The 15,033-nt window shown below is 40.1% G+C and overlaps 4 protein-coding genes across 5 annotated transcripts; 3 read left to right on the forward strand and 1 right to left on the reverse strand.

The window, feature by feature from the left end:
* The first annotated feature begins 706 nt into the window (after positions 1-706).
* Positions 707-3,714, forward strand: LOC113739984 (methyl-CpG-binding domain-containing protein 10). 2 transcript variants are annotated; one of them, XM_072045493.1, is made up of 3 exons: positions 707-1,054; positions 1,160-1,250; positions 2,665-3,714. In XM_072045493.1, the coding sequence occupies exons 2-3, from the start codon at positions 1,164-1,166 to the stop codon at positions 3,403-3,405; spliced, it is 828 nt and encodes a 275-aa protein (XP_071901594.1). In that variant the 5' UTR covers positions 707-1,054; positions 1,160-1,163; the 3' UTR covers positions 3,406-3,714. The 2 variants fall into 2 exon arrangements, with proteins under 2 accessions (XP_071901594.1, XP_027123238.2); XM_027267437.2 differs by having other exon boundaries at positions 709-997.
* A 1,200-nt stretch (positions 3,715-4,914) lies between these two features.
* Positions 4,915-7,491, forward strand: LOC113739404 (glucan endo-1,3-beta-glucosidase 14-like). Its single transcript, XM_072045494.1, has 3 exons — positions 4,915-5,127; positions 5,666-6,690; positions 7,240-7,491. The coding sequence occupies exons 1-3, from the start codon at positions 5,028-5,030 to the stop codon at positions 7,309-7,311; spliced, it is 1,197 nt and encodes a 398-aa protein (XP_071901595.1). The 5' UTR covers positions 4,915-5,027; the 3' UTR covers positions 7,312-7,491.
* Positions 7,492-8,486: 995 nt separating this feature from the next.
* LOC113740283 (umecyanin-like) lies at positions 8,487-9,550 on the forward strand. Its single transcript, XM_027267846.2, has 2 exons — positions 8,487-8,773; positions 8,923-9,550. Exons 1-2 carry the CDS (start codon positions 8,593-8,595, stop codon positions 9,390-9,392), a joined length of 651 nt encoding a protein of 216 aa, XP_027123647.2. The 5' UTR covers positions 8,487-8,592; the 3' UTR covers positions 9,393-9,550.
* A 3,159-nt stretch (positions 9,551-12,709) lies between these two features.
* On the reverse strand, positions 12,710-14,568 carry LOC113738767 (protein LURP-one-related 12). Its single transcript, XM_027266038.2, has 2 exons — positions 13,952-14,568; positions 12,710-13,303 (listed from the first exon to the last, which is right to left on the reverse strand). The coding sequence occupies exons 1-2, from the start codon at positions 14,174-14,176 to the stop codon at positions 12,893-12,895; spliced, it is 636 nt and encodes a 211-aa protein (XP_027121839.1). The 5' UTR covers positions 14,177-14,568; the 3' UTR covers positions 12,710-12,892.
* Positions 14,569-15,033: the final 465 nt, after the last annotated feature.

Genomic DNA, 15,033 nt, shown 5'->3' on the forward strand with positions numbered 1-15,033 from the left:
TTTTTCATCTCCTACCATTCTAGAACAGTATGGCTTACACAACAAAAAAAAATTTGGTGAAAGGCCCAAGGAGCCTTCGCGGCGCTCGACAGGCCCAGGTTTGCGGCCTCCTCCGCAGTTTTGTTGACTCCTTGACTTTGATCGGGCCCCACGTGATTCCCGCCCGCAACCTTTTTTTGCTTTCAAGTTTCAACGGCGTGAGCGGGTGGGTAATCGCAGCAACCGTTGTTGAGTTCGTGACCCCGGAACCGAAGCAAAGCACGTGCGCCAAAACAATGTCCCCGTGCGAACTCCCCTCACGTCTGCAATTTCCCGCTTTCGGAACTAAAACCCCCCGCATTCCAATCCACTTCACCACCGCATTTCGAGTACGTTATCCATTATGCTCTCCATCCTACGGCTTCACGTCCCATCTGCATCCCCTCCTCCCACCCTCATCCCCACGTTCGTGCATCTCAATTACCCCTCCCCCAAAAATCTCCAACTCATCGTGTCCGACACGTGCTCAATGGCGCGCGAAAGGAAAAAGGAGAATCGCCGACGGTATAGCTTAGCATGCAAAGAGAAAAGGATAAGGTAACAGCGAAGGACGATCGCGAAATCCCAAAACACGGACACGTTAGCAAAATCGGGGACCTTCCATTTTGCTAGCTTAACCGAGGAGCCCAAGCGATATATTATATACTCCGTATGAGAACAGTCCTTTCGTGGGGGACAAATCATCATCTTCCGACATAAAAGCTGACACGTGTCACGTAAATAAAAAAATCCAGGTCTTCCAATGAATAATAAAATCTTTTGTACCTTTCAAGGTCGGTTTATCACATTTCTTTCCTGGCTGCTTTCCTCATATTTTTTAGGACTTTAAGAGTCAAGGCTACTGCTACCATAAATTTGATAAAATCAGAGGAGAACGGAGACAAAAAGACGGGAGAAGATTTTTTTTCTTTTTTCTCAGCAGTTTTTATAGTTGCTCTCTAGCACCCCCAGGCCTCAGGTATGGATATGGTACTAACGGAAGTCTTAAGGATTTCCCGTGTACTTTCTAGTTCAGGTGGGAAATGTTTGGTTAGTTTTAAGTTCAAGGTTTGTCGGGAATTTTAGTTGGAACTTTTGTATGTTGGTTTTGCTGCTGAAGCGCTTTATTTGGAATTTGCAGGTAGATGGATCAAGACATGGCTAGTATTGCTGTCAACAAGGAGGAAGTTGTGTCAGTGGAGCTGCCTGCCCCTGCTTCTTGGAAGAAATTGGTACCCACCTTTTTTTTTTTTACTAATAAGTTTTTTTAAACACCAAGATACTCTTTTTGTTTTGCTCTTTTTTTTCCCAGTGCGCTAAGCTCATATTTTAGCTTTTTTCTGCTGATTTAGTGCTTGTTCTGTGTGTGGGGTGAATTCCTGTGTTCTTGTGTTAAATGATTTAGTAGAATAATAAAGGGTCAAACTTTTGTTGGGTGGATAAAGCTTTTGGTAGTTTGTTTTGTACGACACATTTCCTAGGTTGTTGTAAGTGCAAAAAAATAGCAGTGTTCAGACGCTAATTTTCAAAATCATTTATATATCTATTTCCCTCTTTTTTTTTTCCGCCTGCTCTCCCTTGGGTAAAAATCATCTCTTAGAGTGGGCTGAGAAATATATCTAGTATTTAATATTTTTCTGTATATTCGTTAAACCAAAAAAAAAAAAAAAAAAAAACTCTTATTGCATCTGTTTTAGAAGCCGTGCTCGTAATATGCACTTTTTGTTGTTATATTTTCTTCTTTGTCTTTTTTTTTTTTTTTAAGGGAAATTGGGATTTATGTACTCTGGTGATTAGTTTACATATGCTATCTGGTAGAAAGTAAATTTAGAAAAAATATTTCTTGAGGCTTCCTCACCTTTCTATGTATTTGCTCAAGGAAGATGAGATGGTGAGTCTAATTGGTACAAACTCTTTTGGGTGTTGCATGCGTGTTGTTGAGATTCAGTCATTAATCCAGCATTTCACAGGTGTAGGGTGTCTGATGTATGTTTTCTTCAGTTTCAATTAGAGGTTTACAGACTGCTTTTTGAACGGCCAAAACTACGACATGGTACTCTTCAATTTTGGGTTTCTTTTGCGTATATTGCTGCAAGTCGTGGTGTCACTTGCTAGTATATGACTATATGCCATTTGTGAAGCCGAGTTCCTTGAAAGCTTTGTGATCCAGTCATTTACTTGTTCGTCTAGAAGAGCCTATTGAAAAAGCAGCGTTTTCCTCCAACCCAGCCAATTACTGTTGCACGTTAGATGTTTCTCTAGGTCTTGTACCGCCATGAGGATTCTTGTATGAATCTACTATGTAGCCAGGAGCCCTGCGGTTTAGCAGCAACTTCCTAGTTGCTGATCTTTAGATGACAGTGGCTGTGATGGAATAAGTGCAAGTTGTCATCTGCTACTATAAATCTTTATACTACTTCTGCAGAACATCCTTGCAGAGAGATATAACTTGTTTGTAAGTTTGTTCAGAAGTAGGTCCATCTTGACTTAGGGAATCCAGTCTAATTGCAGGCAAGTTTAGCAGTGAATTGTAGTTGCACTGTGCATATTGATGCCAAAATTGAATATCCTTGTAAATATGGAAACTCGTTGACCTTGATTCCCTTCCAGTTAATTATAGAATGGTCTTCATTTGTTGGTTTGCAGTTTATTCCAAAAAAAGGAGGAACTCCAAGGAAGAATGAAATAGTGTTTGTGGCTCCTACAGGAGAGGAAATTAGTGGTCGGAAACAGTTGGAGCAGTACCTGAAGTCCCATCCTGGAAACCCATCAATTTTGGAATTTGATTGGAGCACGGGCGAAACTCCTAGAAGATCAGCAAGAATCAGTGAGAAGTTAAAGGCTACACCTCCACCCACTGAGAAAGAGCCGCCAAAAAAAAGAGCTCGTAAATCACTAGGAGCAAAGAAGGATGACAAAGAGACTGATGCTGCCAAACAGGAAACTGAGAATAAGGGACATGAGGAAATGCTAGATGCTGGGGCAACTGAGAAGAAGAGCGAGGAACCAGAGAGGGGAAATGATATCATCAGGGCAACTTTAGCTGAGGGCGAAGGTAAAGCAGATGCTGAAGATAGAAAGGAGCCGGACTCCACAGTGAAAGAGAATGGTACTGTTGAAAACGGCGTAAAAGATGTTGGAGTGCAGAATGAGACTGATGATAAGAATGCTCCCATTGCAGTTGAAAAAGGGGAAGAGAAGCTGGATTCTAAAGAGGTAGAGAAACCAGAGACTGAGATTGGAAAAGATGATGGTGCTGATGCTGCAGGAAAAGACAAGGCAGGAACAGCTGCTGCTGCAGCAGCAAACAATGGAGTAGAGCAAGAGCTGCCCAACGGTGTGGCGCCTCCTGAAGCAGAAACTAAAGAAGTAGAAGTGTGTGTGTGATGGCAAGCTAAAGTTGCAGGTAGAAGATGCGCGAGTGGCGGTGATGGAAAATGGCAAGGTTGAACAAACGGGGCAAAGGGAAACTGCACAATGTCCGTCTCCAGCTCCAATTGCCTGCTGAATGTATAGTCTGCATCTCGTTTAATTTCCTGTGTCCGGTCTAACTTTTTGGGACGACTATAATGTTAATGTTTATTAGTGCTTAGATATTAGTAGTTGGTCAGAAAATGACTTTCTTAGTTTTCTGCGATGCTGTGATCCTCTTACGACTCGTGCTATTGAGTAGAATTAGATTGACTGTTTACTGTTTTTTGGCTATTCTCTACATAGGGCTCTTATATATCTTTTATACGTTGTTGGTCTGTTTATTAGATGAAAAAAAAAGTTCACGTCCACATTTTTGATTGTTGCTTTATCCAACAATACTTGAAAAAAAAAAAAAAAGGAAAAAAAGAGCTTGAAGGCATCTGACGGTCTCTCTTAAAAGTGTGGTTTTGGTCTCGTGGAGTGGAGTAGATTGGGCACATGGTCATCCGCTGAACGGTTGAAGCAGACGGTTGTTTAGTGCCCCCCGCCCGCCCTTATGTCGGAAAAAATTAATTTCTTTATTAGTCTTTGTAACCGGCGAATGTCATGTACTTCACAATTTTTAATTTTTTCTAAATTTATTTCGAATAGTTTTTTATTTTTATTTTTTAAAATCTTTTGGATCAACTTTACTTTTCTTTTTTTTTTTTTTTTTATCTCATATTAATGTACACCACATTATAAAGAAAACAGTGATAAATAATACTAAAAGATTTCCAAATAGTCTTCCATTCAAGTACGCTATGTTCTGCTGCTGAACCTCGGGCAAGAGGGGTGCACTTTGGAGCATCCAGGTTTAGCACAAGCAATGACCAAATTTAAATAAATATGTCTCATGGCACGCGTTCAATTCTCTGGAGGAAAAATGGGACGTCGGGAAATAGAGGAACCAACCAAAAAAAAATCGACTCGCATTAGGCATATCTCTAAGCTTATAGAGTACCAGTCATAAAATAATCTTCCTTTTCATGATAATCCTGAAATCAGTGGCAATGATTTTAAGTCATACATCATTATGCCAAGAGTTGTTAATCCATGCAACTTCGGTTCTCTTCTGTTTGCTGCCGCACCTCTCTCTTGATCTCTGTCTCGGCAATATGATTTTTACTCACATTAGTCCGCACATCCAGTCATCTAGGATTGAGGGAGACGTCAAAATCTGTATCTCAACTCTTGAGTTGATCCTGCGAGGAAGCATCAAGAGATATAGCGTTCAGTGTTCACAAAAGGATTGAAATGCCGAAAAGGTATAACTTTGAGGTAGAGAAAAGTTGGATACACTACTACACTACAAAAGTTAGGAATCTATTCGAAGCCCGCAGGGCCAAACATTTGTCCCTCAGAAACTACATTTGCCATTCATCCCTGGACCAGGGTTTAGAATCTTTTATTTCATTTTGTCAGTCAGTAATCTCCATCCATGGCAAACCACCCCTGGAAGCATTCCATTCCAAAGACAACCGCCTTTTTGATTTCAAACAAAGTTATCTGCAATTCTGAGAAATTACGTCTACTAATTAGGCTACATTTCTTCAATGGAGTGGTACTCAGCATTTTTTCGGCCTTTCAAGATAATGGGCTTCTACTCTTTTGGCCTCTGCTTCCTTCTTCTCTTCAATGTTTTCTTATCCAATGGTATGCTTCTCTAAACTCTCTTAACTTTATTTCTTTTCCTTCCTCCTTTTCTGTAGAACATTTCTATCCTCTTTAGATGTATTATTATACTTTTAAGTGGGCATGCAGATGCAGATTCTATCTATGCGATGGATCCTCAAAAGCTTTCATGATCAGCTTATACTTAGGTCTCTATTCTCTAAAAAAGAATTGTCTTTCTAGAATGCTAAAATTTTAAAACGACACTATCTTTTTGTTAGCTTTACCAGGTTTCCTGCTGGTGATGAACTTAGATTTAGTTTCTCCTTCTAATGTTTGGTTTCTACATAAATTGTTTTGGGGTTCATTTAGTTCTGTCAACAAGTGTAGCATATTCAGGATTTTGTGCAACTTACTAGCTTGCCTCGTCATGAAGATGTCACACTGTCTAGTAGCTTTGGAACTGCTATTTTATCATCATCACCTTTGCAAATCAAACTATAGCAAGAGATGATATCTTTGTTCATGCAACACCCCTTTGTTTGTTTGTTTTTTTTTTTTTTTTGGCTTGTCATGGCAGTGTTGATGGTGCATGGTTTTACGGGTACGTATGGAGTAAATTACGGTAGGATAGCTGACAACCTTCCACCACCAGCAACTGTTGCAATACTTCTCAGGGCAGCAAAGATAAAGAATATCAGAATCTACGACGCTGATCATGAAGTTTTGAAGGCCTTTTCAGGATCTGGAATTGAGATAATTGTTGGAGTGGGGAACGAGAATTTGAAAGACATGAGTGTGTATCCTGATAATGCTGTATCTTGGGTGAAGGAAAATGTCGAGCCATTCCTTCCAGGTACTAGTATAACAGGAATTGCAGTTGGGAACGAGATCCTTGGAGCTACTGATGTAGAACTCTGGGAAGTTCTAGTGCCTGCAGTAAAAAATGTATACCGTGCCCTCGAGCAGCTTCACCTGAGTGACAAAATTGAGGTCTCAAGCCCGCATTCAGAGGCTGTTTTCGCCACAACATTTCCCCCATCCGCAGGCGCATTTAAGGAAAGTATTCTGCCGTACATGAGACCACTTTTGCAGTTCTTTTCTCAAATTGGTTCTCCGTTCTATATAAATGCCTATCCATTTCTGGCCTACATCAACGACCCTTCACATATTAATATCAACTACGCACTCGCTCAACGAAATCCTGGTATTTATGATGCCAAAACCAATTTGCACTACGATAACATGTTTGAGGCTCAGATTGATGCAGCTTATGCTGCTTTGGAAAAGGTTGGGCACAGTAAGATGCCGGTTGTAGTTTCTGAAACTGGTTGGGCTTCAGGGGGAGATGCAAACGAGCCAGGAGCAACGATTAAAAATGCTCAGACTTACAACAAAAACTTGCGTAAGAGGCTTCTAAAGAAGAAGGGGACGCCTTACAGACCCAAGATACCTGTGAGGGCTTACATTTTTGCCCTGTTCAATGAGGACTTGAAGCCTGGTCCAACTTCTGAGAGAAACTTTGGATTGTTCAAACCTGATGGCAGCATTTCTTACAACATTGGATTCAAAGGGCTTGCACCTTCATCAGCACACTCTTTAAAGGTCCTCGCATGTTTCTTTAGTTCATCAATCGTCTTCTTGAATTACATGATTAAGATGCATGGTGCTGATATCTGATGCTGTTTGCTTATGATAAATCATGCTTTTGGGTTCTAAACTTTGGTCCGGCAAAATGTTTTGTTATTAATTAAACTACGTTTCCTCTTTTTAATATATGACTGCTTCTTGAAGCAAGTAATGACGGGAAATTTTGCTTTAGAGATGTATTCGTCTTTAATTCTTGAGCTAACGGAATATCTAATAGAAACTCTGCTCTGCCTATATCTTCTTCAACAACATTTCCTTTTCTTTCGCCATTTTTGTTTCCCCTGTTAAGGGGACATGCCATTTGCATCAGATGCCTACTGCAGATTTAGCTTCCACAGACATTTGAGATAGTGGTACAAACACTAGGGTGCTACATATTGCTGAATGGATGACAGAACTTTTTAACTGGTTTAGAAATTAAATCACAACAAACATAATGTCAGATTTCCTTCCGTGTTGCTTTTGCTGTACTGATTCTGTTTTATGCCTCCATTTGTGTTGCAGGATCATCGACTAGGTGGATTCTCACTGATTCACTTGATTTATGCAACAATACTGGTGTTTCACTTTATCTGAGGACTTGGACAAATTTCAGGGACATTCAGATTAATAAAGAGAAGGCATCCAGAGTCCCTTTTCATACGTGTTTGATGCAGAATCAGTTTACAATTAGCAAGTTTTAGCTTCCTCTTCGTACACATAGTTGAAATCCATATTTGATTGATTATTGGATTCTGTGATTTGAGTATTCCTGAATTTGATTGGTGCAATGCCTCATCCACCCTTCCCCCGGACCCTCCTAACCTAACCCAATCTTCCCAGGAAATCTTTGGACAAAACGAATTTAACATTTTTATCCCTTAAACTCACATTTGCTTGGTATTCGTAATTTGCAAATACCTGATCGATTAAAATCTCACCTAACGTTTCCAAATTCTCTGCATAGCAGTCGTGAGCGGATACTTCAATAACTTCAAAGTAAACAGGCCTCCGTGTTTGAAAACCTCAACTATGTGGCAAGCTTCCTTTTAGAGTCCAAGGCCGTGTTGGAAGGAGAAATGTGGGCAAGAAAATTGGGTTGTTAAAACTTGGATGGAAAGCTAGTTAGTCTTTATCTTGTTTGACAGTTTTGAAGGAAGAATTAGAACTGAAAATGAAGGGAAAAATTGGTGCAATCAAACTTTTAGAGGGGACAATTTGAGAAGAGAGTAATTTTTTTTTTTTGAGGGAATTTATAGGAATTAACCCAAGAAGAAAGAGAGCGAAAGATGAAGAACGGTAAGTAATAGTTTTAACTTCTAATCTCCTAGATTCACCGTTATCAAAGCACTGTTTACCACAGTAGAGAGATTAACAATAATTCAAAGAAATATTTTGTAACCTCCTTCATATTCAAAGCAACCGTTGTACCATATTGACACTGGAAAATTATGTAATGGGGATCGACCAATATAATTAATTCCGCCGCGGAGACCACTTTTAGTCATACCTGAAGTCATTAGTCAATCTCGACTCAGACTTTTAATTTCCATTAGGCAACGTACCATTTAGCTTGAAAAAAAAAAGGAAGAAGAAGAAAAAAAATGCAGCATATATGTAAGTTGAATTAGTCACCATTTTCAGCTTTCCAAGTCTTTTGTAAGTCGGGTCCTACCATAGTGCATGGAAAGGTGTTGGTATTTCAGAAAACTCGGCAGTAACTACCTTTATTAAGACCGCATCCGAAATCGTTCACTACTTAAACCCCCACAGGCACAGGCAGATGGGAATCCCCAAGCTCAATCTCTGGTCAGTCATCACTCCAAATCTCTTATCTAAAAGTCTACAATAGGAATCTGAAATTTCCAAAGTTTGAGGATGAGCAAGTTTGGGTGCATGGTCGTTTTTTGTGCTTTTTCTGCAGCAATGCTGCAGCAAGGTGCAACAGCAGAGGTGTATGTGGTTGGGGATTCCATTGGGTGGGCTATCCCCCAAAATGGTGCTGCTGCTTACACCAACTGGGCTTCTGGTAAAAACTTCAAAGTCGGTGACATCCTAGGTAATGAACTAATAATGACATGATCATCTTCATTTCGCATCAATTCTCAATTTACAAAAGGATGTACTCTGGTTAATACGTCACATTTCACTCAGTCAACAACAATAATGTGTTCGCTTAATTTGCTTTCTTTGTTTCTTTCCTTCCAGTGTTCAACTTCGTCACCAACCAACACGATGTCCAACAAGTACCCAAGGCATCCTACGATGCATGCAATTCAAACAATGCAATAGGCGGCATGATCACGGATGGACCAGCAAATGTAACTCTCAGCTCCACCGGAGCTCATTACTTCATTTGCACTTTCAATGGCCATTGCCAAGCAGGTCAGAAGCTAGCCATTTCGGTGAGCGGCTCAGCTGGCACTCCAGGGGCCAATCCTCCCGCTAGGACCCCTGCTCCCGCAACGACTCCTACCGCTCCTCCTCCACCCTCTAACCAGCCGCCTGGTGCTCGTGCACCAACGCCTTCACCAGCTCCCAAAGCTGACGGACCTTCTGCTGCAACACCAACAGCCGTGACCACCCCACCACCAGCTCCTCCTACTTCATCCTCGAATGCTCTGTTTGCCGGCCTTGGTTTCGGCATTGCATCCGTTGCCGTGGGCCTTTTCGTCTAAACATGGAAGGACATGAAGGAGATATTCTTGATTTTGATGTTTATTTTGGGTACTCTTTCAACAATTAATATTGTGCTTGGGTCGCGTAGAGTGTAGACTGTTACTGTATTTAGCCATCAGAAAATGCTATCAATAAAATTCATGGATTTTTGGGATTTTATGCCTGCTTACGTCTAAAGAATCACGTCTTTTTCATTCTGATTTCACATTGACAGCACACCGTCTCCATGCGGCCAATGGAGCTCAAGACGGTAAACCATTTCATTATTCCAGACTTCACACTCTAAAGAGGTTGCAGTTTTAACTCTTTTTTTTCAAAATATAAATTAGGGAGTATAATGGTCCAAGAAAATAATTGAAAAAAGTCACGAGAAAATCAACTAGTACGGTTGTTTAGGGATGGCCACCCGCCCCACGGGGGGTTAATGGGGAGGGGGTTGGGGGCGGGGGCGGGATTTTTCCCCCCGCTTAGAAACGGGGCGGGGGGCGGGGAAGTGTACCCCTGCCCCGTCACTATATATAATATATAATTTAATTAGTTACAAACTTATGATAATGATATTATTAGTTATATGTATTATATAATGTCTATTAGTATATATAATATAATTGATATTATTAATTACACTAATAATTATATATTTGTACTAATACAAATTATTAATTGGTTATACTAAATTTACTAATACATTTATACTAAATCCCTAATTACACTTAATACAATAGCATTTTTTTCTTAAAAAAACCACAAGCACAATAATGAATTAGTGATTGTATTTGTGCCAAAAGTTAAAACTTGACTACTTTAGTTACATTTATTTCATCATGTTGGATTGTATTCAAATAATTTTTATTTGATTGTTTTTATAAGTTTCAATTGTAAAATTACAATGAATAATAATTTGAAGATGTATTGATATTTTAGTACTTGATTATTTGTTAAAATTTAACCATAATAAAATTATATAACAAATTTTTATTAGCCCCGCAGGGACACTTGCGGAGGAAACCGGGCAGGGCAGGGAAGGGGCGGGGGAACGGGGGACGGGGGATGGGGCGGGGGCAGGGGGGAGTTTGTAGGCGCGGGGCAGGGGATGGGGGAGGGGTTCCCCGCCCCAACTCCGCCCCGTTGCCATCCCTATAATTGTTGACTAACTTGACCGGAGGTTCAATCTGGATCGCGGGCTTAATCTGCAGTTTTACGGTTCTAAAGTAATCTGTTCTACAATTGCGAGTAAAGACTTGAGTTGACTGTACAATCAGTATACATGATGACACTGAGAAACTAGTATTTCCTCACCTTATATAATGCCTAATGCATAAGAGCTAATGTTAGTACTTGTATGATTCTTATCTCCGTTAACAATACAAAAGGAGCACATTTGAAACAACAAACTTAGTTGATAAATGTCTTCCACCAATGCGGCTATCCTGATGCCCTGAGCCTTCTGGGATCTGTTTGTTTTGCACTTGAAACTGCACTTTTCTCCCTTGCAGTGTTACAGCTTTGCTCATTGCCAACTTTAAAGCTACTGCCTCACCTATAAACTAGGATCCCGAGCTTCTCTCTTTCAATGCCCATCCTATCATTGGCTGTTCGTTGCCATCGGTTACTGTGATTCCAATACCCAATATAAGATTATCCCTTTGCCTCACCTATAAACTAGGATCCCGACCTAGAAATAGAATGTTCAGAATAAAGAATTCTTGGTGTACAGTGTGAACTGAGCGGTCCCCCAAAATATTTAAATTAGCCTAAAAAAAGAGGAAGTTTCCTTTCCGTATTATCCTTTTAATTAATACAAACATCATATTATTGCACTGGTCTCTGAAGTTCTTATAATGAATGACTCGTAAAAACAAATCATAAATTCGAGAATTTGATTATTGTACTTTTCATAAACATCGACCCTCTTTATAGGATTGGATCAACTTCAATTCATTGCCCCTACTTACCATTCACTATAAAATTAAACATTTTGACGTTATGCAGGAATTGAAAAGATCTCATGAACTAAACTAATTTATCGAGTGGCGGTGAAGTGTTGGCTAGTTTAAGTAATTGCCGGACAAAATACTTGCATTCATCGTGAAACAACTGATCAAGAACAGCAATAACCGGAAACATATAAAGTAAAATGCAGAATTCTCCAAAGATTCTCCTCTATATATTTGAGAATATATATATATATATATATATATATAGGTAATATGATCCTCCGTAATTGAAAATAGAAAAAAAGAAAAAAGTGATCTACGCTACAACTTGTGGTTCAGAAAGTTCGAAAAGAAATGCTAACTTTAGTTACAGCTAAGATCGCGAATTATAATAGTCACTTGACTGGAACTCATCTACATAAATTGTTTCAAATGGAAGCTTCTGCAGCCCATCACAACTAACAAAAATGTTGAAAAATTACCAACTCCAAGATTCAAGAGCCCCACAAAAAGTTGTCCTAGAAAAAGTTGACCAATCAAAGTATATATGTGAAATGCTGACCAAAATGATCATTACCATGACAAATTAAACATAACGCTGGAATTATCACGAGAACGATGTAAGGATATAGCTGTCAAAAAGTCTTCCATGACTGCTTTTCGCAACGGTTATGTTCCCCCTTTTACGTCTTGTACTGACTAGCAGGGTGTGAATCGAAATCGAAATCGGTAGTAATAAGGGTGCGAATCGAAATCGAAATCAACCATTCAAAATTTTGAAATCGAAATTTTTCGTATCAGAATTTTCGACCAGAAATTAATTTCTGTTGTACGTAGTGTCGTCATATATGGTGCATATAAATAAGTTTGGCAGTTTTGTCGGTGTGTCTGGTATTTGCGTGGACTAAATAATAGACTTTGAACCTTGTAATGTGATCACAGTACATTTTTTCTTTGGCCCTTGCGTCCTTTATTAGACTTTGAGTGTTAATTTCGGCTGTCTCAGCGAATGCTCCTTAATTAAGCTTGAAAGTTGGACAATTGACACCAAATGTATATCTACTAGATGGATGGATGGATGGAATGGTTGATTATTTCGAATCTGACCTTCCCGTCAATGACCGTGCCCGTCACTCCGGCCACCCTTCAAAAAAAAAAAAAAAGCCTCAACGACTCTCATTCAAAGTGGAAGCCACGATTGACTTCTTCTTTTGGCTCCTCGGGCTTAATTCATTAGACTTTTATCATGTGGGAAAAAGATAATTTCAGATTACAAGAAGATAGCAGTGCTTGTAAAATGTAGTATCAACCAAGTTTTGGGGGATCAGCTAATTATTAGTATTAATCTGGTAGAGTGTGAGTGTCATGGGGACAAAAGGTTGAGTAAAAGTGAGGAACAAAAGCCCAAAAAGAAAAGGGCTTTACTGATTGATATACACTACATAGATAGTAAGTACTACATGATAAAAGAAGTAAGCATGTGCTGAAACTCTCTTATTTAAACACAAAGTTAAGCTCAGACAAAGCGACACTACTCCGGTAAATATGTCCAAAGTACGAGATTAAGAAGCATCCTCGGTGGTGGGCTGCACGGTAACCTTGGAGTTGTCATCAACAACAACCTCGTCATCACCGTAGATCTGATCGAGTACAAGGACGAGTCCCATGGCAAAGGCCCCATCGAAACCAGGCCGTAGTGAAAGAGAGAACACGTCCTTCCCAAGCATCACATTCGCCGAAGCGTCCACTTTGCGTCGAATCTCAGCCACTGATTCCTTCTCCGCATTAAAGAATGTGCAGCACCTCTGTGCATAGGACCCCTCGATGTGGTACTCCTCGCCGGAGTTGTTGTACATGTCCACCGTCAATCCCGACCGTCCAATCATTGATGATCTACGCACGCTGAAAATTGGCTTCTGGCCCTCCACCCTTTCTCCTAGGAAACCTTCCCATCTCTGATGAAGGCTAGGCCTCTGCAGTTCCCCCAAATACACCAAAACAAAACTTAGCAGTGAGTCCCACACGCCTCCGGTTTGAAAAAGCATTAATAATAAGCCAATTATTAAAAAAATTTTAATCCTGCTTATCCCATGCTGTTTGATTACTACATGCATAAACACCAAAAATGGCGAAGATGTTTTAAAACAGAGATGAGGTTTTTTTCATCATCCAGTAAATGGACTCGGAATTATTTATTATTCAAGGGTAGCTGGCCAGTTCTTTTGACCAAATTGGGGGTCGGTTGACATTTCTTTTCGTGAAAGAGGGAAAAAAAAAAAGGAAATCACAGAAGTCAACAAGAAAGAATCCTCTGAACTCCAGAAGCTTGACCCAGCACCGAGTTATGTGGCTGAAACTCGAAACGGGAACAGAAGGAAAGCTGAAGCTAGTAAGATCACCACCAACCAGGTAGACTCACTTAATTCCATTAGATTAAATGGCTAGTCTAGCAAAGCAAAGCAAAAACGTGCGCATTTTGGATCTTCATTCCAAATCTGATTGGGATACTTTAGCATGTATTATGTATTGAACATCAATAAACGCGTACGTTGAGGCAACAAAAATTTGCACGTACAAGCGTAGAGCCATTAGATTTTGTTGGTGAAAAAGTACAAGCGTACCTTGCGGCGGACGGTGAGGAGGCATTTCCCAGAAGCGTCCATCAGAACGAGCTCACTCTTGTCGGAGTCGGGCCCGTAGGTATCAACTCGGAAAACCAGCTGTCCTTTGCAGTCATACACGGTAAAGCCGTCGCCGGCGAAGAAAAGGGACGTCTTGAGAACTGTGAAATGCGTCTCTTCTTCGTATATGAACCCATCTTCTACTACTGCACAACAACCCCTCATTCTCTGTTTTTATCTGAATTTTCTCCTCAAAGCCGGATCTCAAAATAAAATATCTAACACAGTTCACTCCTTTCAAGAATATGATTTTAATAGGGAAGACAGGAAAGACAGGGAGATATTTTTATGATGATGATGATGAGAAGAGGAAAGGGGCACACGAGGTAGGAGGAGCGGGAGAGTATCTAACGTCAAGTGGATTTCGGAGGGTACAATGAATGAGACGTGTGGGTAGGTATTAATATAGGGTTTTGTCTTTGGGAGGAGCTCAATAGAGGGGAGAGAGAGAGAGAGCGAGCGAGGGCCGAGGGGTGGTAAATGGTAATCAAGTAATCATCGATCGTATTATAAGCGCAAAATATTATTGGATGCACACAATATTATGTTTCTGCAACGCACAAAAACACACGCACTGAGGAATATTAAAAAGGTCCACGTCTAGAATCGTCGGCCCTTGGAGTTCGGCGTCGGAGGAGGTGGACCCTTCTTCAAGAATGGAATACTAAAGCTGCGAATCTGGTGGTGCAATTTATGTGGAGTTCGAACACTCGTACAAAAGATGCTACAGGATCCAATTGACTTTCCCAACTTTTCATCGTTCATCAAATTCTTACTTCTAACAGACGACAATTAGTCGGTAACTTACGTTCAAGCCATTCCACTAGATTGACATTAGGTTGGACATTACTCGAGCCACAAGTCTTATTGTACTTTGTGTCGATGATTTTTTTTTTTTTTTTGAAGGAGTTTCGATGACCATGATGCGTGCATACTCAAAATTCAAAATAATCTTGCTTGTAAGGGTAGGAAAAAAATTTTAACAACTGCAAAATTTTGTTTGGACTTAAAAGTTAGTAAAT

This window comes from Coffea arabica, chromosome 4c, assembly GCF_036785885.1.
Source record: "Coffea arabica cultivar ET-39 chromosome 4c, Coffea Arabica ET-39 HiFi, whole genome shotgun sequence".
Taxonomy (NCBI): Eukaryota; Viridiplantae; Streptophyta; class Magnoliopsida; order Gentianales; family Rubiaceae; genus Coffea; species Coffea arabica.